Source organism: Staurois parvus, unplaced genomic scaffold, assembly GCF_062004578.1.
Source record: "Staurois parvus isolate SC_StPar_1 unplaced genomic scaffold, SC_StPar_1.0 ptg000715l, whole genome shotgun sequence".
Lineage (NCBI taxonomy): Eukaryota > Metazoa > Chordata > Amphibia > Anura > Ranidae > Staurois > Staurois parvus.
Window position 1 is genome coordinate 11,629,335 of NW_028318511.1, and position 27,535 is coordinate 11,656,869.

A 27,535-nucleotide genomic window follows, 5' to 3' on the forward strand; every position below is an offset into this window, starting at 1 on the left:
AGGGTTCTTAACATCAGGCTCTCCTTATCATGACGGTAATGCTCCACACAGATGTATAGGTGCCCAAAAGACCGGCACCAGTTTATATAGCCTGTGCAGGAGAAACTCGAAAAATTAGAATATCGTGCAAAAGTTCATTTATTTCAGTAATGCAACTTAAAAGGTGAAACTAATATATGAGATAGACTCATTACAGGCAAAGCAAGATAGTTCAAGCCGTGATTTGTCATAATTGTGAGGATTATGGATTACAGCTCATGAAAACCCCAAATCCACAATCTAAGAAAATTAGAATATTGCATGCAATCAATAAAACAAGGATTGTACATAGAACAATATCGGACCTCTGGAAAGTATAAGCATGCATATGTACTCAGTACTTGGTTTGGGCCCCTTTTGCAGCAATTACTGCCTCAATGCAGCGTGGCATGGAAGCTATCAGCCTGTGGCACTGCTGAGGTGTTATGGAAGACCAGGATGCTTCAATAGCGACCTTCAGCTCTTCTGCATTGTTCGGTCTCATGTCTCTCATCTTTCTCTTGGCAATGCCCCATAGATTCTCTGTGGGGTTCAGGTGAGGCGAGTTTGCTGGCCAGTCAAGCACAGTAATCTCACGGTCATTGAACCAGGTTTTGGTGCTTTTGGTAGTGTGGGCAGGTGCCAAGTCCTGCTGGAAAATGAAGTCAGCATCCCCATAAAGCTCGTCTGCGGAAGGAAGCATGAAGTGCTCCACAATCTCCTGGTAGACGGCTGCGTTGACCCTGGACTTAATGAAGCACAGTGGACCAACACCAGCAGATGACATGGCTCCCCAAATCAACACAGACTGTGGAAACTTCACACTGGACTTCAAGCATCATGCAGTGTGTGCCTCTCCATTGTTCCTCCATACTCTGGGTCCTTGGTTTCCAAATGAGATGCAAAAGTTGCTCTCATCAGAAAAGAGGACTTTGGACCACTGAGCAACAGACCAGGTCTGGTTTTCTTTAGCCCAGGTAAGACGTTTCTGACGTTGTTTGTTGTTCAGGAGTGGCTTGGCAAGAGGAATACGACATTTGAAGCCCATGTCCAGGATCCATCTGTGTGTGGTGGCTCTTGATGCACTGACTCCAGCCTCAGTCCACTCCTCGTGAAAGTCTCCAACACTTTTGAATGGCCTTTTCCTGACAATCCTCTCCAGGCTGCGGTCATCCCTGCTGCTTGTGCACCTTTTTCTTCCACACTTTTCCCTTCCACATAGCTTTCTATTAATGTGCTTTGATACAGCACTTTGGGAACATCCAACTTCTTTTGCAATTACCTTTTGAGGCTTTCCCTCCTTATGGAGAGTGTCAATGATGGTTTTCTGCACAACTGTCAGGTGAGCAGTCTTTCCCATGATTGTGATTCCTACTGAACCAGACTGAGAGACCATTTAAAGGCTCAGGAACCCTTTGCAGGTGTTATGGCTTAATTAGCTGATTAGAGTGGGACACTTTGAGCCTAGAATATTGCACCTTTTCACAATATTCTAATTTTCTGAGATTGTGGATTGGGGTTTTCATGAGCTGTAAGCCATAATCATCACAATTATGACAAATCACGGCTTGAACTATCTTGCTTTGCATGTAATGAGTCTATCTCATATATTAGTTTCACCTTTTAAGTTGCATTACTGAAATAAATGAACTTTTGCATGATATTCTAATTTTTTGAGTTTCACCTGTATAGTCCAAAAAATGGTCTGCATGTGCTCCAAGCCTTGCTTTTGCTGGGCTGGATGTGACATCACAGGAACCGGAAGTGACGAGATCAGTCATGCTTCTACGTACAGCGTCTTCAAGAAGACTTCTTTCACTTCTTTGGAGTCACTGTGCACATGCTCAGTTTAGTGTGTATGTGCTAGAGATGTGTTTCACTCTCCTTTAGTACCTATTCATTACTCAGAAGTCTGCTGTTTGTATATTGGAGTGCTGCTGCTTCTTTTCCTCATGTTCATTTTAACCACTTACGCTCCAAAAGGTTTTACCACCTTTATGACCAGGGCATTTTTTGCTATACAGCTCTGCACTACTTTAACTGGCTATTCCGCGGCCATGTAACACTGTACCCAAACAAAATTTTCATAATTTTTTTCACACAAATAGGGCTTTCTTTTGGTGGTATTTTATCACCACTGGGGTTTTATTTCATAATATATAAATGAAAAACGGCTGACATTTTTGAAAATAAACAAAACAATATTTTCTACTTTCTGTTATAAAACATATCCTTCAAAAATAAAATGTCTTCATACATTTAGGCCAATATGTGTTCTGCTACATGTATTTGGTAGACAAAATCCCAATAAGTGTATATAATTTGGTTTGTATGAAAGTTATATTGTCTACAATCTATGGTATATATACTGAAAATTACGTACCTATGACTCTATACTGGTAATGGCGGTGATCAGCAACATGTAGTGGACTGTGATAGTGTGGTGGGCAATATGGCACTAGCTAATGCTGGCTGGGAGGTGCACTAACTGACTAACTGACACTGCTGTCAATAGTGATTCACAGCTGGCACCACTCAGTCCACAAAAATGTTATGTGCTGTCACCCACAATAGGAGCTGGGTGCATTTCTGGTAAATTGACAGGTATGAGAAAAGGTGCATTAAAGCAGAGATTAGCTGCTTTATTATTTTATCCTAAAAAATGTTAAAAAACATTTTCAGCTGTTTATTGATGCCTGATTTCTCACTGGGTAGATTCCCATTCTCTGCCTGCCCTGGTGACCATTGACAATGGGACAGAAAGCAATGGGAAATCCAAAAGTTATGCCCAGAAATGGAATAAAGAAAACACCACTTCCAATGACAAGTTCTCATTATGTTGGAGAGATCTCCTTTCACACCCTGTTGTGTTTCCAAGACAGGAAGTGAAGGTAAATCACAGACAGCAAAAAAAAAAAAAAAAACTGTTAGGAGAGTTTATCCACAAGCCTACAGGGCATTATACCCTCTTCCTGCCCAGGCCAATTTCCAGCTTTCAGCACTGTCACACTTTGAATGACAATTGCGCGGTCATACAACACTGTACCCATATGAAATTTTTATCATTTTTTTGTGACAGATAGAGCTTTATTTTGGTGGTATTTAATCACCTCTGGGTTTTTTATTTTTTCTTAAACAAACCAAAAACCACTGAAAATTTTGTAAATAAGTGATTTTTCTCCTTCACTGATGTGTGCTAATGAGGCTGCAGTGATGGGCACTGATAGGCTGCACTGATGGACACTGATAGGTGGCACTGATGAGGAGGCACTGGTAGGTGGCACTGATGGGCATTGACAGGCATCACTGATGGGCACTGAAAGGCAGCACTGATACATGGCACTGATATATGGCACTGATAGGCAGCACTGATAGGCGGCACTGACTGGCACTGTTAGGCGGCACTGACAGGCACTGATAGGCGGCACTGATGCGCACTGATAGGCAGCACTGACTGGCACTGATAGGCGGCACTGACTGGCACTGATAGGTGGCACTGATGCGCACTGATAGGCAGCACTGACTGGCACTGATAGGCGGCACTGACTGGCACTGATAGGTGGCACTGATTGGCAGCACTGATAGGTGGTACTGATTGGCATTGATAGGTGGCACTGACTGGCATTGATGGGTGACACTGAAAGGCAGCTCAGATGGGCACTGATATGTGGCATTGATGTGCACTGGTAGGCACTGACATGTGGCACTGATGTGGCACTGATGGGCACTGGCACGAGGAATTGATGAGCACTGACGTAAGGCACTGATGGACACTGACGGGTGGCACTGCTGGGGCTACACTGATCATCAGGGCACACTGATCATCAGTGCCCTGATGATCAGTGTACATGTCCCCTCCGCGGAAAGCCGATTACTGTCTCTCCTCTCGAGCTGTCAGCGTGAAAGCTAGAGAGGAGAGAAATGCAGATAACCAGCATTTCCCTGTTTACATGTGATCAGCTGTGATTGGATACAGCTGATTACATGACCGAGCCAGCATATTCGGCCCTTTCCGTGATCGGTGATCCGCTGTGTCCGAGGGACACAGCGCACCGCCAATTGGCACGCTGCGCGCTCCCTGAGTCGTGCATGCGCAGTGAGAATGGGAGGACGTCATATGACATCCTCTTAGAATGAGAGAACCACCTTGCGCCCGTCATTGTACTATAGGAGGTGGTTAAGCACTTTTACCACTAGAGCCATTTCATATATTTTCTGAAAGCAGAGATTTTGGTGAATAAAATAGAGGTAGTTCCAATTTTTATGTCACACAATATTAGCCCAATCAGGCACAAAATTTCAGTAAAACATACACTAAAGTGAATTTGCATGAGTCTGTCAAATGGGAACATACTTCAGTATTATACACGCGCAGTTCGTTTTGTTCCGAATCAAAATTGAGATGAATTTTTTGTTCTTTGGAAATTCAGATTTATCCAAATTTGTGACTTACAATAGTAATGAATCCAAAATAAGGAATAGAATAGAAAATAAAAGAATAGAATAGAAAATAAAAGAATAGAATAGAAAAGAATAGAAAATAAAAGAATAGAAAATAATAGAATAGAATAAAAAATAGAATAGAATAGAAAGAATACAACTGTCTTCCGAAAATTGAATTTCAAATAGAATAAATTCAAATTAGAGTAGAATAGAATAAAATAGAACGAATACAGCTGTCTTCCAAAATTTTAATACATTTGAATTAGAATAGAATAGATTAAAATAGAATAGAAAAGAATAAAACAGAATAGAACAAACAATATAATAATATAGTAAGAATATAACTGTATTCCGAAATTCGAATTTCAAATAGAAAAAATTAGAATAGAAAAGAAAATAATAGAATAGAAAAAAACTATAGAATAGAATTCAATAGAATAGAATACAATAAAATAGAATATAACCATCTTCCAAAATTTGTATTTCGAATAGAATGAATTCAAATTTCAAATAAATTAGAATTAAATAGAAAAGAACAGAATAGAAAAGAATAGAAAATAAGAGAATAGAATATAAAAAAACAATAAAATAGAATAGAATAAAATAGAAAGAATACAGCTGTCTTCCAAAATTTGAGTACATTTGAATGAGAATAGAATAAAATAGAATAGAATAGAAAAGAATAAAATGGAATAGGACAAACAATATAATAATATAGTAAGAATATAACCGTCTTCTGAAATTCAAATAGAAAAAAATTAGAATAAAAAAGAAAAGAATAGAATAGAGAAAAAAACAATAGAAGAGAATGGAATAGAATAGAATAAAATAGAATATAACCATCTTCCAAAATTTGAATTTCGAATAGAATAAATTTGAATTTCAAATAGATTAGAATAGAATAGAAAAGAACAGACTAGAAAAGAATAGAAAATAAGAGAATAGAATAGAAAAAAAAACCTATAAAATAGAATAGAATAAAATAGAAGAAATTTTACTGTCTTCCGAAATTTGAATCAAATAAATTAGAATTCAAATAACAATTCTAATTCAAATGCCAATCAAATTTTCAAAATTTGGTTGAATTGAATTTGGATAAAATCAAATTCGAAAACGAAACGAATTCCAAAAAACAAATTAAATGAAATTAACAAAACAAAATGCTTTAAGTAATGAAATGAAACAAAACGAATTATTTTGTTCTGCACATGTCTATTTGGTACCCTAAATCCTATACAGGTAACACTTTTAAAGCCCCTACGGGTCATTTGTTTCCAGTTAACTATGAATAATGGGCCTCGAATTACTGCTCCCACTGTGGCATGTGCGGCAATATGTAACATGTTTAACACAATCATTGTTTTTATACATAGGCACCCCTGATGTATGTGTTTATGTTTGAATGTGTGTGTATATGTGGGGAGGGGGCTCTGATTTTTTTGGCTGGGGGGGGTTTAAGTGCTAATACAGAAAAACTAATAAGGTCCCATCTGCTGCCAGAGCTGTACAGGACTGTAGCATACCTCCCAACTTTTTGAGATGGGAACAAGGGACACCTATTAGAAAAATCATGTAGGCATAGGACACACCCCCTGCCACACCCCTTTAAAGGAGAATTAAACAAAAAACGATTAGTTAAACCCACACTTTCTTTACCACTACTATTCCTTTATACTGGCTTTTGAAATGTACAAATGCTACAATTTAGAAGATGGATGAAAGGTTTAGCACTGGGAAACACTTTTTGAAAGGTAAAAAGTGCAGTTTATATATAGCTACATAGATCAAACCAAAATGAGGGACAAATGAGGAGGAAAGAGGGACTTAGTTCAAAATCAGGGACAGTCTCTTGAAATCAGGGACAGTCCCTCAAAACCAGGGACAGTCCCTTGAAATCAGGGACAGTCCCTCGCAATCAGGGGCAGTTGGGAGCTATGTTGTAGGCCAAGTGCTGTGATGTCTCCACACTCATAGTCCATTAAAGTATAACTAAAGGCAACCCCTTTTTTTTTTTAGTTGTCTATAGAGGAGATGGATTAGACCCCCTGTTAGGTTCTATTGCTGTCTGTGCCCCCATTAGGGAGACTCACCCTCTCTGTTTGTCCTGTTTACCATTATCATTGAAAGTAAAAGAAAACCCCACATTTTGAGTTGTCCCCAGAACAATAATAGTGAGGAAATCTTCCAATGGGGACACTAGTTCTGGTGACCTGGGGGTCCCCAAGGAATTCCTTTAATTTGCAGAGATTTCCTCTCACTTCCTGTTTGGCTATAGGACAGGAAGTGAAGGGAAATCTCCCCAATGGGACACAGATGGCGAAGAACAATCCAACGTGGGTTATAACCCTCCCTTATGCAGGCCATAGATGGGTCGAAAATCGGCCGATTTTTCGGCCGAAAATAAAATCGGCCGATTTTCGGATCGTAAGTGGGCTATTTGTTCGGCCGTTTTTAGGTATTTTGGCAGATTTTTTTTATCAGTAAAGTTGGAAAAAAAATCGGCCGCTTTTGCCGATCGGCCGATTTTTGCGGCAATGATGGGCAAATCGGCCGATTTTTTTACCGATAAAAAATCTGCGCATGAGCAGTGACCTGCAAGAGGAAAAGAAGAGGATGATGATGAAGAAGAAGATGAGGATGATGATGAAGAAGAAGAAGAGGATGATGATGAAGAAGAGGATGATGATGAAGAAAAAGAGGATGGTGATGAAGAAGAAGAAGAGGATGATGATGAAGAAGAAGATGAGGATGCTGATGAAGAAGAAGATGAGGATGATGAAGAAGAAGATGAGGATGATGATGAAGAAGAAGAAGATGAGGATGATGATGAAGAAGATGAGGAAGAAGATGAGGATGATGATGAAGAAGAAGAAGAAGAAGAAGAAGAGGATGATGATGAAGAAGATGATGAAGAAGAGGATGATGCTGATGAAGAAGAAGATGATGAAGAAGAGGATGATGATGATGATGATGAAGAAGATGATGATGAAGAAGAAGAGGATGATGAAGAAGAAGAAGAAGAGGAGGAGGATGAAGAAGAAGAGGAGGATGATGAAGAAGAAGAGGAGGATGGTGAAGAAGAAGAGGAGGATGATGAAGAAGAAGAGGAGGATGATGAATAAGAAGAGGAGGATGATGAAGAAGAAGAGGATGATGAAGAAGAAGAAGAGGATGATGAAGAAGAAGAAGAGGATGAAGAAGAAGAAGAGGATGAAGAAGAAGAAGAGGATGATGAAGAAGAAGAAGAAGAAGAAGAGGATGATGAAGAGGAAGAAGAGGATGAAGAAGATGAGGAGGATGAAGAAGAAGAGGATGATGAAGAAGAAGAAGAAGAGGATGATGAAGAAGAAGAAGAGGACGATGAAGAAGAAGAGGATGATGAAGAAGAAGATGAAGAAGAAGAGGATGATGAAGAAGAAGAAGAAGAGGATGATGAAGAAGAAGAGGATGATGAAGAAGAAGAAGAAGAGGATGATGAAGAAGAAGAGGATGATGAAGAAGAAGAAGAGGATGATGAAGAAGAAGAAGGAGAAGAAGAAGAAGAAGAAGAAGATGAAGAAGAAGAGGATGATGAAGAAGAAGAAGAAGAGGATGATGAAGAAGAAGAAGAGGATGATGAAGAAGAAGAAGAGGATGATGAAGAGGATGATGAAGAAGAAGAAGAAGAGGATGATGATGAAGAAGAAGAAGAAGAAGAGGATGAAGAAGAAGAAGAGGATGATGAAGAAGAGGATGATGAAGAAAAAGAAGAAGAGGATGATGAAGAAGAAGAAGAAAAGGATGAAGAAGAAGAAGAAGAAGAAGAGGATGATGAAGAAGAAGGAGAAGAAAAAGAAGAAGAAGTAGGATGAAAAAGAAGAGGAATTCCAGTCCAGCAAAAAGTGTCCCTGCAGAGAGCTCCGCTATTTCTTTGACAGTTCTTTGACAGTTCCTTGACATTTACAGCGGTTGCAACATTGTATCTATTTGTTTCCGAATAAAAACATCTGTATCCTAAATGGAAAGAAATAGATACATTGTTGCAACCGCTGTAAATGTCAAGGAACTGTCAAAGAACTGTCAAAGAAATAGCGGAGCTCTCTGCAGGGACACTTTTTGCCGGCTGTAGACGGGATGAAAATCGGCCGATTTTTTTTACCATTGATGGTAACGTCGGCCGCTTGAACGACCGATTTTTCATTTTTTAAAAGAAAAATCGGCCGTTTTTCTCCCTGTCTATGGCCTGCATAACTCTATCCAAAATCCAAAAATGGAAAGACGTTTTGCCTGTAGTTCTAGTTTAACATTCCATCTCCACAGTTGAAGGTCCATACCTCTGTACAGCCCTGAGCTGGAGGAATAGTCTGCAGGAGCCACAGCATTCCACAGTCCACTGATGCCGGCTGCAATACTTTGCAGGTTCAAAAGCAAAATCAGAATAAATGCACCTTCTCGCAATAGAGATGCATTTATTATTTTTTGCAAAAAGTGGAATTCTCTTTCAACTCTTCCACACTCCAAAAACGGATGTAGATATACTTTAATGGAACACTTTTTTATTTTTAAAACTGATATCAGTGTGGTTGGAGGTACAGGATTTTGTTCACGTCCTGATCTTTTTAACTACTCATTTTATAGTCAATGTTACCTTATAGCATGTCAATAAAGATCGTTGAAAAAAAAGAGGTTTACATGATGATGCGGTCAGTCGGCGCCACGTGATCAGTCTGTGACGTGTCTCGGTAGACACGCCTTCGCCCGGTCCACGTCACGGTGACGTGTCTACCCCGTTGTGAAGATGTGGTTCTGGTCCCGGGACCCGGCCCGAGATTTCCCCTATGAGGTCACCGGAGAACGGGAGGAATTACCGGGAGGCTGGGGGATCCAGAAGGGGAAGAAGAAGGTACTGGGGCAGTGAGGCGGGGGTGATGAGGTGTATTGTATGTGATGACAGTCCTATAGATCAGTACACATCGTACACCGGGTCATGTGACTGCAGGAGTGAGCAGACATACACAGACAGATGTGCTGATCATCCAATCCTTCACCAGGCCATCCTGAGATGATGCTGGGCTCCCTGCATTTACTGAGGGATGCTTTAGAATGCATTTGCACTCCAGAGCTCACAGCATGTCAGCGTACACCAACCATTCACAGGTCATGTCGGCGTACACCAACCATTCACAGGTCATGTCGGCGTACACCAACCATTCACAGGTCATGTCGGCGTACACCAACCATTCACAGGTCATGTCGGCGTACACCAACCATTCACAGGTCATGTCGGCGTACACCAACCATTCACAGGTCATGTCGGCGTACACCAACCATTCACAGGTCATGTCGGCGTACACCAACCATTCACAGGTCATGTCGGCGTACACCAACCAGTCACAGGTCATGTCCGCGTACACCAACCATTCACAGGTCATGTCGGCGTACACCAACCAGTCACAGGTCATGTCGGCGTACACCAACCATTCACAGGTCATGTCGGCGTACACCAACCATTCACAGGTCATGTCGGCGTACACCAACCATTCACAGGTCATGTCGGCGTACACCAACCATTCACAGGTCATGTCGGCGTACACCAACCATTCACAGGTCATGTCGGCGTACACCAACCATTCACAGGTCATGTCGGCGTACACCAACCATTCACAGGTCATGTCGGCGTACACCAACCATTCACAGGTCATGTCGGCGTACACCAACCATTCACAGGTCATGTCGGCGTACACCAACCATTCACAGGTCATGTCGGCGTACACCAACCATTCACAGGTCATGTCGGCGTACACCAACCATTCACAGGTCATGTCGGCGTACACCAACCATTCACAGGTCATGTCGGCGTACACCAACCAGTCACAGGTCATGTCGGCGTACACCAACCATTCACAGGTCATGTCGGCGTACACCAACCATTCACAGGTCATGTCGGCATACACCAACCATTCACAGGTCATGTCGGCATACACCAACCATTCACAGGTCATGTCAGCGTACACCAACCATTCACAGGTCATGTCTGATTATCTGCTGAGCCATTTCTTGTTTTGCAAATGTCTGCAGCCGATCTGCGACTGTCTCCCCCCCCCACCGATCTGCGACTGTCTCCCCCCCCCACCGATCTGCGACTGTCTCCCCCCCCACCGATCTGCGACTGTCTTCCCCCCCACCGATCTGCGACTGTCTTCCCCCCCCACCGATCTGCGACTGTCTTCCCCCCCCACCGATCTGCGACTGTCTTCCCCCCCCACCGATCTGCGACTGTCTTTCCCCCCCCCCACGATCTGCGACTGTCTTTCCCCCCCACGATCTGCGACTGTCTTTCCCCCCCCACCGATCTGCGACTGTCTTTCCCCCCCCACCGATCTGCGACTGTCTTTCCCCCCCCACGATCTGCGACTGTCTTTCCCCCCCCACGATCTGCGACTGTCTTTCCCCCCTCCCCCCGATCTGCGACTGTCTTTCCCCCCTCCCCCCGATCTGCGACTGTCTTTCCCCCCTCCCCCCGATCTGCGACTGTCTTTCCCCCCTCCCCCCGATCTGCGACTGTCTTTCCCCCCTCCCCCCGATCTGCGACTGTCTTTCCCCCCTCCCCCCGATCTGCGACTGTCTTTCCCCCCTCCCCCCGATCTGCGACTGTCTTTCCCCCCTCCCCCCGATCTGCGACTGTCTTTCCCCCCTCCCCCCGATCTGCGACTGTCTTTCCCCCCTCCCCCCGATCTGCGACTGTCTTTCCCCCCTCCCCCCGATCTGCGACTGTCTTTCCCCCCTCCCCCCGATCTGCGACTGTCTTTCCCCCCGATCTGCGACTGTCTTTCCCCCCCCTCCCCCCGATCTGTGATGGTCTTCGCCCCCTCCCCCCGATCTGCGACGGTCTTCCATACCCCCTAGTGTGCTATGGTCTTTCACACCCCCATCTGCGACTGTCTTCCCCCCCTGGTCTGCGAATGTCTACAACTAATCTGCGAATATCTGCCCGTTCTCGCACATTTGTAGAGAGCATTATGAACAGGATCGTGGAGGAAATAATCTCCAGGAAAAGGTTGGGGGGTGCACAAATTATCAGTGAGGGTTGGTGTGCAGTGTGGTCTGGCGGGATCATTGCAGTGCTGACCTCGGCGCATCACCCCCTTCACTTAATTGAAATGTCACACAGACCCTCCATTACAGTGGATCTAAAGACTATAGGTTTTTTTTTTACCTTCATGCATTCAGTGTGCAGCTCCCCCCTAATATTTACCTGATCGGCTCTCCCCGATCTTTTCCTCCTCATTGGCTGAGACACAGCAGTGGGAGCCATTGGCTCCTGCTGTTGGCAATCACAGCCAGTAGGGGGCTGAGTCATACTCTGTATTTCCTATGGACATACAGGATCAGCTCAGGAGCGAGCAGGCATAAGTGCTACCAGAGCATGTAGCTTGCTCGGGGGGGCACTTGGCAGGGGGAGGGCCTATTAGCACCAGCGGGGTGGCAGGTAACTATGACATGTTTGTTATTTCAGTTAAAAAAAACATCTCTTTACAACCATTCACAAATGCAAGTGGCCACTACACGATGCGAGGAGGTGGATTGCCTCACACTGAAACAAAATAGGGTTTTTTTTTCAGCACACACTGCCCCCATTACAGTGGTGTGAGCTGGGCACATAGGAGACATTTTGCCTGGTCTTGGGGGTGCCCTGTGCTGGAATAGCCACCCAACCGTGTCCTATCGCACCTGGTATGAATGTACCGTTTTATCTGTCTTACTGCTTGCTCCAGTAGGCTCCCAATGCTGCCCCCTCTCTAAGGTGCTTTGGCTGCAGTCATACTGCTGCCTTCTTCATGTACAAAGCCACTTGCCATACATTGCAGATGAAGACCCTGAGGGACCGCCTGCAGCCCAGAGCACCACAGAGGTGGTAAGATAAGTAATGCAGTCTTATCACGTCTCCTTAGACCTAACCAGCATTTAAAGTGGTTGTAAAGCCTTAAGGCTTTTTTTTTTTTTACCTTCATACATTCTATGCCCCCCCCCAATACTTACCTGAGCCCCATCACAATCCATCGATGTGCATGAGAGCCTAGGCACTCCGGGGAATCGCCCTCCTCATTGGCTTAGACAGTTCATCACAGCCAATGAGGAGAGAGAGGGTGTGGCTGAGCTGTGGCTCTGTGTGATTAGACATGCAGAGCGGCGGCTTGGGAATGAGTTTGCTTGGTGCCCCCATAGCAAGCTGCTTGCTCTGGGGGCACTTGGTAGGAGGGAGGGCCCAGGAGCAGCAGGGGACCTGAGAAGAGGAGGATTGGAGCTGCTCTGTGCAAAACCATTACACACAGCAGGTAAGTATGACATGTTTGTTATAAAAAAAAAAAAAGATTGCTTTTAATATTACTTTAACATTTGGAGTGCAAAGAGAGGCCCCCACTGCAAGTGCTCGTGTATACACGCATTGCTCTGTGAAGAGTAATCCATGGTGGATCACTTTCAGAGTGTGGTGCAGGCATATCTGACAGGCATCCAGGAGGTGATACTGCTACCTCCTGAATCCCTTTTTCTTTTTTTGACAGCCAAACAGGCTGCTTGATTGGGAACACAATGCCAACACCACAAGCCTGGTATTGGGCTTCTTTAAGTTGAATGTGTCACATTCAGCCGCATTGCTGTCTACTGAAAGTGACAGAAGGATCATTTTTGCAGCACTGTAGTGTAAATCATTGCAACCATGGCATTCACCCCCCAGCACACCCCCAATCTAGCTTAAAGTGCAATTCTGATCAAACTCAAGATACTGCCACCCCCTTTCTAACACCGCTTTTGAGTAACCTGTGTAAGGCTAGGTTCACACCTATGCATTTTCCGCTGTTTTGCAGAAACGCACAGCAGTCCATTTATCATGATTTCCTATGGGACAGGTGCACATCTCCACGTTTTCACTTGGTGTGTTTTTTTAGAAAGGGTCAGGGACTTTTTTCAAATCAAAACTTTGCGTTTTTGTTCCTATAGAATTCAGTGGAGACTCTGCAGAAAAGCATGTAGTGTTTTTGATGCGTTTTATTCTTTCAACAAGTTGAAAAAAAAAACTGCAAGTGCAAAAACATACCACAGAAAGTACTGCTGAAATGGATAAAACACAAACTGCATAGGTGTGAACAGGGGCGGACTGACAATCATGGGGCCCCCGGGCAATAGAGGATCATGGGCCCCCGTGTCCTTGCCCAAACGCAAAAAAGCCTATGAAAAAGGTACCAGGGGCATCTCATGGGGCCCCCTACTGACCCCGGGCCCTCGGGCAGTGCCCAAGTTTCAAATGGTCAGTCCGCCCCTGGGTGTGAACCTAACCTAAGAAAAGATCTGTATACCTACCTATTATCAGGGTGCCCATACATGGATCAAAATTCCCTGTCCCTGCTGGACTGGCTGAATTTCGATCCATGTATGGCCGGCTTTATAGAGTCTGACCAGAATCCTACTTTAAGAAGGGGCAGTAAAAATGCAGCTCAACCACCTATTTTTACTAATTTCCCCAAATACAAGTTTAAACTAGACCCAAGGATAGATTTTGGCCAATTTCCATTTTTAAACCGGTTCAATTATCTGAAAAGGATTTCCTTACTGTGGAACTAATGTCCACAAATATTCACCTCCCTAGCAACAGTTCAACATCCAATTGGTCCCTCATCAGCTTCGGCATCTTCTCCTTGGTTACTTCTAGGTGCTGGTCTTTGTATTGATTGGCAGGCTTAGGATGACGTAACTCCTGCACATGTGTAAGGCTGCTTTCACATTGAGAAGTTTTTGAAGCGTTTTTGCGTTTAAAAAAACGCCTGAAAAACTCAAGAAATTGGCTTCCCTGTGTTTGTGAATGTATATCTATGTATGTTTTCGCACTGAGGCGTTGCGCTTGCGGTGCGGTGTAAAAACTCCTGCTTGCAGCATCTTTGAGGCATGTTTGGGGAGTTAAAAAAAAAAAAGCCTCAGAAACACCTCTTCCCATTGAAATGAATGGTAACCGCCTCAAAAAAGCTCCAAAAATTCACCGCACACGTGGGAAGGTCTGTAAGACTATGCTTACTGAAAATGTCAATTCACTATTGATAGTATGCGGTATTTACCGACAATAGCAAAAACACTCGGTAAATACGGCATAAAAAGACCTTAAAGTCAATTCACAAAAGAAAATAATTAAATGCATGCAGGAATTAAGTAGTGGTGCAGGCATGTGGTATGTACTGGTATCTCAGTACTGTCATGTGCTGTCAAGGAATGGGTGGCCGCCCAGTCCCTAATAACCTATGAGTAATCAGCTGACAGTGGGGTTCCCCACTGACAGCTGAATGTAGGAGAAAAAAGAAATTGCCGGCAATTAATAAATAATAAAAAAAACTGCATGGGGTCCCCCCCCCCATCCACACCAAGCCATTCAGGTCTGGTATGGGTTTTAAGGGGAACCCCCATGCCAAAATAAAAAATGCCCCCCCCCCCAATATCCATACCAGACCCTTATCCGAGCATGCAAACCCAGCAGGTCAGGAAAGGGGGTGAATGGGTAGTGGTACCATGTACCCCATACTCATTCACATGGGGGGGCAGGATCTGGGGGTCCTCTTGCTACAGGGGGGCTTCCAGATTCCGATAAGCCCTCCACCCGCAGACCCCCACATCCCAGGGTTGTGGGGAAGAGGCCCTTGTCCCCATAAACATGGGGACAAGGTGCTTTTTTTTGTCGTGGGCGATCACCTCAAAATCCATACCAGATCGGAAGGGATTGGTATGGATTTAGGGGGGACCCCACGCCGTTTTTTTATTGTTTTTAAATTGCCGTCAATTCTTTCTTTTACGTTCAGCTGTCAGTGGGGAACCCCGCTGACAGCTCAAACATTAATGCATGTTTTTCACTACTAAAATACCGCATGACTTGATAAAATAACTCATGCGGTATTTTAGTAGCGTTTTTTAGTGAATTCAAACTTTTTTTTAAAAAAATGCTATGCGGTATCCTACCGCCTACTCAGATACGGTAAGATACCGCTTAGTGAATTGTCCCCAATATCATCTATTAAACAATCAAAGAAAGGTGCAGTGTTAAAACAAGAACATAAGTATGATAAAGTGCAAAGTGATCACTAATTATTATCATAAACATCCAAAATGGTAATAAAAAGAATAAGTATTATGTTGTATAAGGTATATCACCACAAGGTGATTAAAATGGTGAAAATTTGTCCCCAAAAAGACGTGAGGATCGCTTCAGAATCACAATCAGTGTGCATGGGTAACTGATCCGAGGGTGCCAGATAAAGTGATTAAATATGCAAAGTGCGCACTCACCAGAAGTGCGCTATAAACACACATTTGAGATAATATCCTGTCTCATCCGGTATATTCAGGTCATCAGCTCCCAAGCTCGGCCAGGTTCCAGCGTTCTAGCGTTTCGTGCTAGGCACTTAGTCTCATAGGGTGCGGGCTTGTGGTGTCCTTCATTGGGCTCTCCTTTGTGAGCGCCATCATTTGCAGAAACCATTTGAGTGGTGACCCAACGCAGTGATACACGCTAAGGGATCCCAGAGAACCTCACACAGACGTGACCAGACCCTGTCTTAAGACCCTAATGGTGTATTGGAACCTGGCCGAGCTTCGCAGCTGATGACCTGAATATACCTGATGAGACAGAATGTTATCTCAAATGTGTGTTTATAGCGCACTTCTGGTGAGTGCGCACTTTGCTTATTTATTGACTTCATCTGGCACCCTCGGATCAGTTACCCATGCACGTTGATTGTGATCCTGAAAAGATCCTCACGTCTTTTTTTGGGACAAATTTTCACCATTTTAATCACCTGGTGGTGATATACCTTATGCAACATTATATTTATTCTTTTTATTACCATCTTGGATGTTTATGATAATAATTAGTGATCACTTTGCACTTTATCATATTTGTGTTCTTGTTTTAGCGCTGCACCTTTCTTTGATTGTTTACATTTGAAGGTTGTTTTTTGGTTACCTTTGGTGTACCAGCGGCTGTTTTTGTTAGTAGCGCTCGCTGATACTCTCTTTGCAATATCATCTATTCTATTGCATCATTTGTTGCTAGGGTTTGGGAATAAAAACTTACCAAAAACGTGCAAAACTGCCCAATTTGAGCAACAAAAGTAAGTCACATGTCCAGGATGTTCCACTTGAAAAACGCTCCAAAAACGCTAGTCATTTTTCAAGCGAACCTGTGTGAAAGCTGCCTAAGAGCTCAATTAGGGGCTTTGTTCATGGATCTTTTCAGGGATCAGCAGGATCCCTTGTTGACTGAAACGGATACAGCTGGTGTAGAAGGGCTTAGATAATTGACACGAGGACAGGCTTTCCCTCTATTCCTGTTCGTTAACTTAAAATGGTACATTTTTCCATCCCTTTCAGTCTAGGTGACAATGATACCAGTACAAAGAGAGAATGTAAATTTCTTGGTATATTCCAGGGACAGCCTTGTCTTGTTATACAAGTTTGACACTGGCTGTAGGGTAGATGACATTATTACAGGATGCAGTTGATCAGCATACTTGCCATGCTTGGAACATATGCAGTCATCAGAGGATTATTACATATTTCCAGTTATTATATGCATTCTACTTAGTCATTGGTAACTGCTCTTGATCTGACATATCCAATTAAAATAAAAAATGTGATAGCCACACAATGGAAGTGAGTAGGAACTGGGTCAGAACGAAGCACACTGCGCTGCACTGTATTACTGGATATACAGCGGCTGGAGCCTTTTGTAACAATGAGTAATCATTTAGACCGCACGATATAGGGTCTGGGATTAAAAATCCCATTTCAGTCTTTGCAGATGACACCAAGCTGTGCAGTGGAATAACGTCCTTACAGGATGTCTCCAATTTACAAGCCGACCTCAATGCACTGTTTAATTGGGCAACTATGTGGTAAATGAGGTTTAATGTTGATCAATGTAAGGTTATGCACTTGGGGGCTAAGAGTATGCATGCATCATACATACTAGGGGGGGTACAACTGGGGGGGTCAATGGTGGAGAAGGATCTGGGGGTTCTGGTAGATCACAAACTTAATAATGGCATGCAATGCCAAGCTGCGGTTTCTAAAGTGAGCAAAATCCTCTCTTGTATTAAAAGAGGTATAGACTCCAGAGAGAGATATCATATTACCCCGGTACAAATCATTAGTAACACCTCATCTGGAATATGCAGTTCAGTTTTGGGCACCAATTCACAAAAAGAACATTGGGGAACTGGAGAAAGTACAGAGAAGGGCAACCAAACTGATACGAGGCATGGAGGAGATCATCTATGAGGAAAGATTAGAGGAACTGAATTTATTTTCTCTTGAGAAGAGGAGATTAAGAGGGGATATGATCAACATGTATAAATACATCAGTGGTTCATATAGTGAACTCGGTGTAGCGAGCGGTGTATTCACCCTGAGGTCATCACAGAGGACAAGGGGGCACTCTTTACGTCTGGAGGAAAAGATATTTAATCTCCAAACATGGGAAGGTTTCTTCACAGTGAGAGCTGTGAAAATGTGGAATAGACTCCCTCATGAGTTGGTTTTGGCCAGCTCAGTGGATTGCTTTAACCACTTGCCCTCCTGAGTATTTACCCCCTTCCTGACCAGGCCTCTTTTTGCTACTCGGCGCTGCACTAATTCAACTGATAATTGCGCGGTCATGCAATGCTGCACCCAAACAAAATTTACATCCTTTTTTCACACAAGTAGAGCTTTCTTTCGGTGGTATTTGATCACCTGTGCGCTTTTTATTTTTTACGCTATAAACAAAAAAACACCAAAAATTTGGAAGAAAAACAATATTTTTTACTTTCAGCTATAAAAAATATATAGTAAACTCAAAGTTAGTTATAAATTTAGGTCAAAATGTATTCTGCTACATGTGTTTGGTAAAAAAAATCCCAATAAGTGTATATTGATGGCTTTGTGTGAAAGTTATAGCGTCTACAAACTATGGTATAGATACTGCAATTTACACCATTTTTTTTGCTATACAGCGCTGCGCTAGTTTAACGGACAATTGCGCGGTCATGCAATACGATACATAAATGAAATTTATATCCTTTTTTCCTACAAATTGAGCTTTCATTCGGTGGTATTTGATCGCCTGTGCATTTTTATTTTTTGCGCTATAAAAAAAAGGTCTGACAATTTTGAGAAAAAAAACAATATTTTGGACTTTTTGTTATAAAACATGTCCAGTAAAAAAAATGTAAAAATCAAATTTAGTCCTAAATTTCTGCCAAAATGTATTCTGCGACATGTTTTTGCTTAAACAAAATCCCAATACCTGTAAATTAATTGGTTTACATGAAAGTTGTAGCGTCTACAAATGGCGGGAAAGATACTGGGATTTTTTTTTTTCTTTATTATTCCAATAATGGCGGCAATCAGCGACTTATGGCGGTGATCAGCGATTTTTGACAGTGATCAATGACTTATGGTGGGACTGCGGCGCACATTTTGACACTGAGGGGGGGGGAACTGACTTGGGGTCACTGACATCCCCAGTGACACCAATACAGTGATCAGTGCCAAAAAAAATAAAACACTCCCACTGTATTAATGACACTGGGGAGGAAGGGGTTAACTTTTATTAGGTAAAGAAAGGGTTAACTGTGTGAGGGGAGTGTTTTACTAGGGGCGGGGGTGTGTACTTCACAGAAACATGCTGATCCCGAGAGATAAGTCTTCTCTCAGGTTCAGCGTGCTCTGAACTGACAGATAGCATGGCTGTATTGTTTAAGTTGCAGCTCTGCTATCTGTCAGTGATTACTCGGTGATGGACTCCCGCTGCCACGATCGGCGGGACGGGTAGGGCGGGCACGTGCCTTGCGCGCGCTCCCTACCTGTTTTGCATACCGACGTTAAAAGACGGCGCTGTGTGCACAGGTGCCGCCCTGCCGCAGTAAAAACACTGCGGTGGGTCGGCAAGCAGTTAAAAAAGGCCTGGATTCTTCCTTAGATACACAGAATATAACTGGATACTAACATTTATAGGTAAAGTTGATCCAGGGAATATCCGATTACCTCTCGGGGGATCAGGAAGGATGTTTTTTCCCTGCAGGAGCAAATTGGAACAGACAGGTGCCAACTGTCTGAAGAGTCAATAGCTAAAGACCTCCAAACTTTGTGTGGCCTTAAGATTAGCACAAAAACAGTGCATAGAGAGCGTCATGGAATGGGTTTCTATGGCCGAACAGCTGCATCCAAGTTTTAAATCACCAAGTGCAATGCAAAGCGTCGGATGCAGTGGTGTAAAGCACGCCCCCACTGGACTCTAGAGCAGTGGAGACGTGTTCTCCGGAGTGACAAATTGCACTTCTCTCTTCGGCAATTTGATGGATGTGTCTGGGTTTGGCGGTTGCCAGGAGAATGGTACTTGCCTGACTGCATTGTGCCAAATGTAAAGTTTGGTGAAGGGGAGATTATGGTGTGGGGTTGTTTTTCAGGGGTTGGGCTTCCAGCAAGAGGAACACTTAAGACATCCGCACACCAAGATATTTTGGACAATTTCATGCGCCCAACTTTGTGGGAACAGTTTGGGGATGGCCCCTTCCTGTTCCAACATGACTGCGCAGCAGTGCACAAAGCAAGGTCCATAAAGACATACATTTAGGTCCATGTATATTTGGACCCAGGCACAATTTTAGTTTTTTTCAGGTATTTACCAAAACATATTCAAGTTGTAGTTATATAATGGATATGGGCTGAAAGGTGCACACTCTCAGGTTTAATTTGAGGGTATGTACAGTTGCAAGAAAAAGTATGTGAACCCCCTGGGATTATGTGGAGTTTTGCATGAATTGGGCATAAAATGTGATCTGAACATCATCTAAGTCACAACAATAGAAGAACACAGTCTGCTGAACATAATACTACACAAACATTAGATGTACCCCTCGTATGTTGTTTGTTATTGTTGTACTGTGCCATGTATTGTTGGGGTTGAGGTCAGGACTCTGACTGGGCCACTCCAGAAGGCGTATTCTGTGCTGTTGCAGCCATTGTTTTGTTGAATTACTTGTATGCTTTGGGTCATTGTCCTGTTGCATCACCCATCCTCTGCGGAGCTTCAGTTGGCGGACAGATGGTCGTACGTTTTCCTGCAAAATGTCTTGATAAACTCTGGAATTAATTTTCCCATCAAATACAACAATCCGTCCAGGCCCTGAGGCAGCAAAGCAGCCCCAAACCATGATGCCCCCTCCGCCATGTTTTACAGTGGGGATGAGGTTTTGATGTTGGTGTGCTGTGCCTTTTTTTCTCCACACATAGTGTTGTGTGTTCTTCCCAAACAACTCAATCTCGGTTTCATATGTTTTGCCAGTAGTGCTGTGGAACATCCAGGTGCTCTTTTGCAAACTTCAAACGTGCTGCAATATTCTTTTTGGACAGCAATGGCTTCCTCCGTGGTGTCCTCCCATGTACTCCATTCTTGTTTAATGTTTTCCTTATTGTAGATGTGTCAACAAAAATGTTAGCGTGTGCCAGAGATTTCTGTAGGTCTTTAGCTGACACTCTGGGATTCTTCTTTACCTCATGCAGCATTCTGCGCTGTGCTCTTGCAGTAATTTTTACAGGACGACAACGCCTAGGGAGAGTAGCAACAGTGCTAAACTTTCTCCATTTGTAGACAGTCTGTCTTACCGTGGACACATGAACATCAAGGCTTTTGGAGATACTTTTGTAACCCTTTCCAGCTTCATGCAAGTCAACAATTCTTGATCGTAGGTCTTCTGAGAGCTCTTTTCTGCAAGGCATGGTTCACATCAGACAGTGCTTCTTGAAACCAGTAAACCCAAAACAGGTGTGTGTTTTTTAAGGGCAGGACAGCTGTCAGCAACACATCCAATATCATCACACTGATTGGAGTCAAGGTTGGCTCACTCCTGGCTCCAATTAGCTCTGGGAGAAGTCATTAAGCTAGGGCCTCACATACTTTTTCCTCCCTGCACTGTGAATGTTTACATGTTATGTGCAATTAAACCATGGCAACATCTAATGTTTGTGTAGTATTATGTTCAGCAGACTGTGTTCTTCTATTGTTGTGACTTAGATGACGTTCATAGCACATTTTATGCCCAATTCATGCAAAACTCCACGTAATCCCAAGGGGTTCACATACTTTTTCTTGCAACTGTACTTAAGCTTTTTTACCTTAAGGCATACTTTTGGCTAAGATAAAAAAAGTTCCATGGTCTCCTATCCCCCAAGACAACTTAATTACTTACCTGATCCTGATCTTCATCCAGTGCTGTGCTCGAGAGCAGCAGATCTGTCTCCTCACTGGAAATGGAAGGAACAGTGGGAGCCATTGGCTTCTGCTGCTGTCAATTTAATCCTTTGAGGAGGAAGCAGGGGGTGGAACCAAGCTGCAGTGTGTGTGTCAATGGACTTACAAAGCTCTGCTTGGGATTGGGCCTGCATGAGTGCAAGGGGCTTGCTATGGGGGCACTCAGAAGGCAGGAGTAGCCGGCAGGGGACCCCAGAAGGTGCGGGGGCCACTGTGCAAAACCATTGCAAACGGCAAGTAAATTTGACATGTTTGTTATTAAAAAAAAAAAAAAAAGTTAACTTTACAATCACTTTAATTGCTCATTGAGCCTAGGGGTGCATGAAATAAATATAATATTTATCTTATTCCGCACGTCAGCAGGTCTCTCTTGCTGTTTGACTGGTCCCGCAAAGCCTCCTCTCTAAGGTGCTCCTGACCATGGTCACATTCCTGTCTTCTGCGAGTACAATGCAGTTTAAATCACCTTGTATTGTACAAGATGACACCGAGGGACCGCTCACAGACCAGAGCTTTGGGAGAAAACCGCACAGGAATAGGGTTAGGGTCAGTAATACTGCCTGTTTGTGTACCCCCCTAGACATAACGAGCAATTAACTGGGGTGGGCTCTTCTACAAGGGTAGATTTCATCTTATTCCTGATGTTGGGGCCCCCAGTGAATGTTTGGAAAATATTACTGTTAATTGAAGCAGTGTTTAGGGGTGCAAGCCAGTCCATTGGAGAGCCAGGCTGCTGATGTTATGTGTGAGAGCTGCAATCCAGCTTTCTACAGTAATTTGCATATTTAATATTACATTTGCAGCTTGTGTGCATTTCAGTAATAAATCACAAGGGCGGGTATGGCTTAAAGCTGCCAGCTTCTTTCTCTTACTTTCCCTCTCTTCTTATCTCTTCCTCTCCTGTGATGCTTAGTCTTATGGTAAATTGTATTTATTTCATAAATATTTTATATTTATATTTTAATCTATGAATACGTACATATGAAGTATTTCGTCTCTTGATTTTAGACAAGCTTAATAATATATATATGTTATAGTTACAATCCAATGACAAGTTCCCTTCTTATAGATCTAAATCTTTCTCCTTCAGGCTGGTGGTGACCTAGTATCTGTATTCACTTACGATATCCGTCCGGGGGTAGATGAACAGACGCAAGCAGCCAAATCGGCATTAAAAAGAATCAAGACACTGCGACACCCAAATATTTTATCATATGTGGATGGATTAGAGGTATTTAGTCACTTGAGCTTTCCTATGCTGTTAAGAACATCTAATGACTGCAAGAGCACCTTCTACAAACAGTTATTTTTTTGACTGCTTAATGACTACCTGGTATTAGAGCTGCTGTATTCAATAGATTCTCCTTCAGTCACACATCCTCTTACATATTTAGCTGTTCAACAGTCCTAACTAGACCTAGTGTGATTTTTAACCACTTCCAGTCCGGACACTTTCACCCCCTTCCTGTCCAGGCCAATTTTCAGCTTTCAGAGCTATCACACTTTGAATGACAATTGCGCGATCATGCAACACTGTACCCATATGAATTTTTTAGCATTTTTTTTAGACAGATAAAGCTTTATTTTGGTGGTATTCACCAATGGGATTTTTATTTTTTTGTGCTATATAAATGAAAAAGTCCACAAATTTTGAAAAAAGGTGTTTTTCTTATAAAATTTTGCAAATAATATTTCCTCATAAATCTTGGCCAAAATTTATTCAGTTATCTTTTTAGTAAAAAAAAAAAAAGAACCCAAATTAGTTTATAACCAAAAATTATAATTTTTTTAATTTTGTTTTTTTGATTTTTTTTTTTTTAACATACTGTCACCCTAGCAGTACAGTGTCACCATGGTGGCACTGTACTACTTGTGGGGGGTGATGTAGATTTTTTTTTACACTGATTGCTTTTATACTTATAAAGGCTCTAAAAGCAATAATTTCTCCTTCTCTCTGGCTGCATTCTTGCAGCCATTGAGAAATGCTGTGTGAGCTGTGATTGGTCACAGCTTGTCACATGGTACAAGCCTGTTGTGAATAGCCTTGTACCATGTGACCTCTGTGATCATTCACAGATTTCACACGTAGTAAGCAGTGATGTCAGAAGTGACATCTTGCTTACTACTCTGCATGTGATCACTGATTGGCCAATCAGTGATCACATGATCGGGACCTCGCACAGAGGTCCCGTACGATGATCGGTGTCCCACTGTGTCCGGAGGACACAGAGGGCACTGGATTGCGGTGCTGCGTGCTCCCAGAGAGTGCGCACAGCTTGAAAATGCTGGCACCGTTTATGAATGGCAACCCACACCTCATATGATGGAATACACATCTATTCTAAAAATTCCTTAAGAGAATGAAAGCACAGTAAGCCTATTATAGGGTAGTAAGGAGGTGAGCGTACAGCTTATAAATCACAATAAGAAGTCACTGGAATTTATCATCACTAAGAGTTGACAACATTACTAAAGATGTCATTGGAATTTATAACCTCACTTTAATCACTGGAAATGGTTACTTCAATTTAATTAGAGACTTATTTATTATTTTTTATGATATATTATTCACTGGATGTTTGAACAGATATTTGATTACATTGTTTTTATTTAATATTGTTTTCACAGGGGGTTTTATTTATTTATTTTAAACAAAAATTTTTTTTTTCTTTTTTTGATTATATTTTTCAATTGTACGGGTACACTATTTCATTATTTTATTTATTTGCTGGATTAGGAGCGCGACATTATTTATATTTATTTTATTGACACATAAATAGAGGATGTGTTGGATGTCAGCGAACCTATACTTATTATAATTGGTGGCTCATAAGTACTACTCATATTTTCTGTAACCCGCCCGTGGACTGCCACCATCCGGCCGTTTATATACAGCGGCCGGACGGCAAGTGGTTAAGGCTAGGATTTAATGTGCATCTTTCCTGCCATCATAACAGTTCTCAACAGATCTGTTTTATAGATCTGTATGTAGGAATGTCAGTTTTTTGTTTTCTTATTCCAAATGAGTTACATATATGTTTATAATTGCTAGCAGTTTTTCTAAATGATTGCAGTTTATTTTAATGATTTTTTTTATAACATACCTATCATAGTAAAGTAAAAAGAAGTCAGCAAATGGTCATTTAATGCATTTCTTACTCACTTGAAAAGATCTCAGAAAATGGAGAACATTCCAAATATACAGTATAATTTGTTTACTAAAGATCTGTTCTAGAGCATTGCTGGATGATTTGAACTTTTATGCTCAATGTTGTTGTACTGTTTTTGCTAATTTAGGAGTCATCCCAACCAAAAGTGATAAGCAGATGGGTTGTACTATATTTTCTCCAGGAATGCTGCAAAGAGATCTGTGTACCTGATATAACAACCTTTTCCCCTCTAGCAAAGCAATCACATTGTTTAGCTTTGTGTTTGTATAGGAGGGGTTGGTAGTGTGTACACAGGGTCTACAAGCAGTTCTTTAGTAAAAGAACTTTGTGATTTAACCCACTTTTGTCCTCCCTCTAGATCTAAATAATTTTTCTTTCCCCACAGACTGATAAATGCTTGTACGTAGTGACAGAACCACTGACAACTCTGGGGACATATATCAAATCCAGGAGTGACTCTGGCGGGATCAGTGAATTAGAGATTTCCTGGGGTCTACACCAAATTGTGGTGCGTGTTTTCATCATCAATCCATTTTAACTTAGATATTTGTCATTTTCATGAAAGACACTGGTAAAGTCCATTAATGGGCTTCTGCAGGCATATGGCAAGAATCACCCTTGATCTGCTTTTCTGAAGTGATGGAAAGCCACTTATAGTTCTCTGACCCTGCGCATAGCTTCTTGAATTTTGAAGGGTATATCAATGTAACCTTGCAGTCATTGAATTCAATCTGTTAGTGCTGCATTATATGAAAAAAAAAAACACCAAAGAGCGGCTGCCCTTTGGTAGCCTTGGAGTTGTACATCCAGACAGTTGAGAGTGAATGTTGCCATTTTTAGGGAATTCCAGGCAAATATAATACAAACCCCTTTTATTGTAGTTATCTATTCATTACAAATCATAAAATGTATTATTATTTATTTCCTGTACAGTAGGTCTCAGACTGGGAGATGGAGGGTCACTGCTTTCAGCTACAGGCTCTGCTTCTTAGACATGTTCAGACTATAAGCATGCTAACAGGAAGTGATAGGTGACATAATCAGTCTGATGCTTCACCTGCATAGCTAAATCTCAAACTGGGTAGGGAATAGACAGAGCTGTAAGAATTCATGGGTTTATATATGCAGATCTCATTGTTTACATGTGTACCGGGACTTACACACTGATCAGAAAGCAGATCCTCTGCATTTGGGGCAGTGCGTAAGTCACAGTACGCATGTAATCAATGGGTTTTATGTATTTACCCTTACTGCTCTGGATTCAGCCAGCTTGTCAGGGCTGGGCACTTTTAAATGCTAGGCAAACCAAACTAGGAGCCAAGTACTTATAAACTCGGTTGACAACTTTAAGAAAATAAATTAAGGCATAAAGATATTTTCTTTTTCTTTTCTTTTTTTCCGGCATATCGCCTGTCTGGGATTTGTCTAGCCCTGATTCATTGATATTGGTATATGTTCTCATAAATAACACGTGTGTCTTTTTGTTTGCATCTAGAAAGCGCTCAGCTTCCTGGTCAATGATGGTAACCTCATTCACAACAATGTCTATATGTCATCGGTGTTTGTTGATCGGGCAGGGGAGTGGAAGTTGGGGGGGCTGGATTATATGTATCCAGCAGGTAGTGAAGACAGTGCACCTAGAAAAGGACCTGAGCTGGAGAAGTACAATCCCCCTGAGAAGTCAGACCGCTCAAAGACATCTAAGGAGAAGTGGTATGTGGAAACACTGTACTGTATTGAAATATTTTCGCTGATTTGATATGGTCCCATTTTTGACAATGTGACCTCTCTGTAACAGGTCAGCTGACGTGTGGTGCCTTGGTTGTTTGATATGGGAGGTCTTTAATGGTCCCCTCCTTCGCACAAATTCTCTGCGTTCACTAGGAAAGGTCAGTGTAACGTATTGTATATGAGATAAAGAATTGTTCCAATTCCTTGTGTCATCTGTGATGGCTCTTTTTACATATATTCTGTGATTCTTGGCCTACTCCCTGGTATGGCAAGTGATGTGCACACGTATGGTAAAAGTGGAGACTTCTTTCCATGTAAGGGATACATTTAAGCCGGACAGCAAGATAAGAAGGCCTCAACACTGCTTTTTACTGAGGCAAGAGCAGTGTAGAAAGCACATTAACTCATAGCCACCACTTAGAACTTTTACTAAGCGGATTTCAGTATACTAAAATATGATTGGCTGCATTTGGTTTCTGTCTTTTGCACTATTGCTCTTTGCAGCCCAAGAAACACATGAATGTCCCAATTTTAAGACTTTCATTTATTTTAAATCATTTGACTTAATGCGGGAACTTAGCTGCATGTAGCAATTTATTTATTTATTTATTTTTTGGTCGTCTACCTCCCAAGTGCAAAAGATGTAAAAAAAGAAAAAAAATTATTTTAGTTTTGTAAACTTGGGTGTTTTTTTATTTTTTTTTGTGCTTTAAGGCACAAAAGGAGGCACTGCCTCCTGGGATGGTTACTTCACAGCTGTGCATCTGTGTAAGCGTCAGTTTTCTGTGCAGGTGCACAAACACTGCGGGCGGCGAGGGTGCCCATACATTAGAAATGGCGGCATTCATATGCGTGCACCCATAGT

At 42.4% G+C, this 27,535-nt stretch overlaps 1 protein-coding gene across 1 annotated transcript in view; it reads left to right on the top strand.

Moving 5' to 3' along the window:
• Positions 1 to 9,184: 9,184 nt before the first annotated feature.
• Positions 9,185 to 27,535, top strand: part of SCYL1 (SCY1 like pseudokinase 1) — a 59,238-nt gene continuing 40,887 nt past the window's right edge. Inside the window, exons 1-5 of the mRNA XM_089653609.1 lie at positions 9,185 to 9,343; positions 22,860 to 23,000; positions 25,325 to 25,447; positions 26,435 to 26,652; positions 26,738 to 26,828. Of these exons, the coding sequence (XP_089509735.1) occupies positions 9,239 to 9,343; positions 22,860 to 23,000; positions 25,325 to 25,447; positions 26,435 to 26,652; positions 26,738 to 26,828 (678 nt within the window). The 5' untranslated portion in view covers positions 9,185 to 9,238. The remainder of the gene's footprint in view (positions 9,344 to 22,859; positions 23,001 to 25,324; positions 25,448 to 26,434; positions 26,653 to 26,737; positions 26,829 to 27,535) is intronic.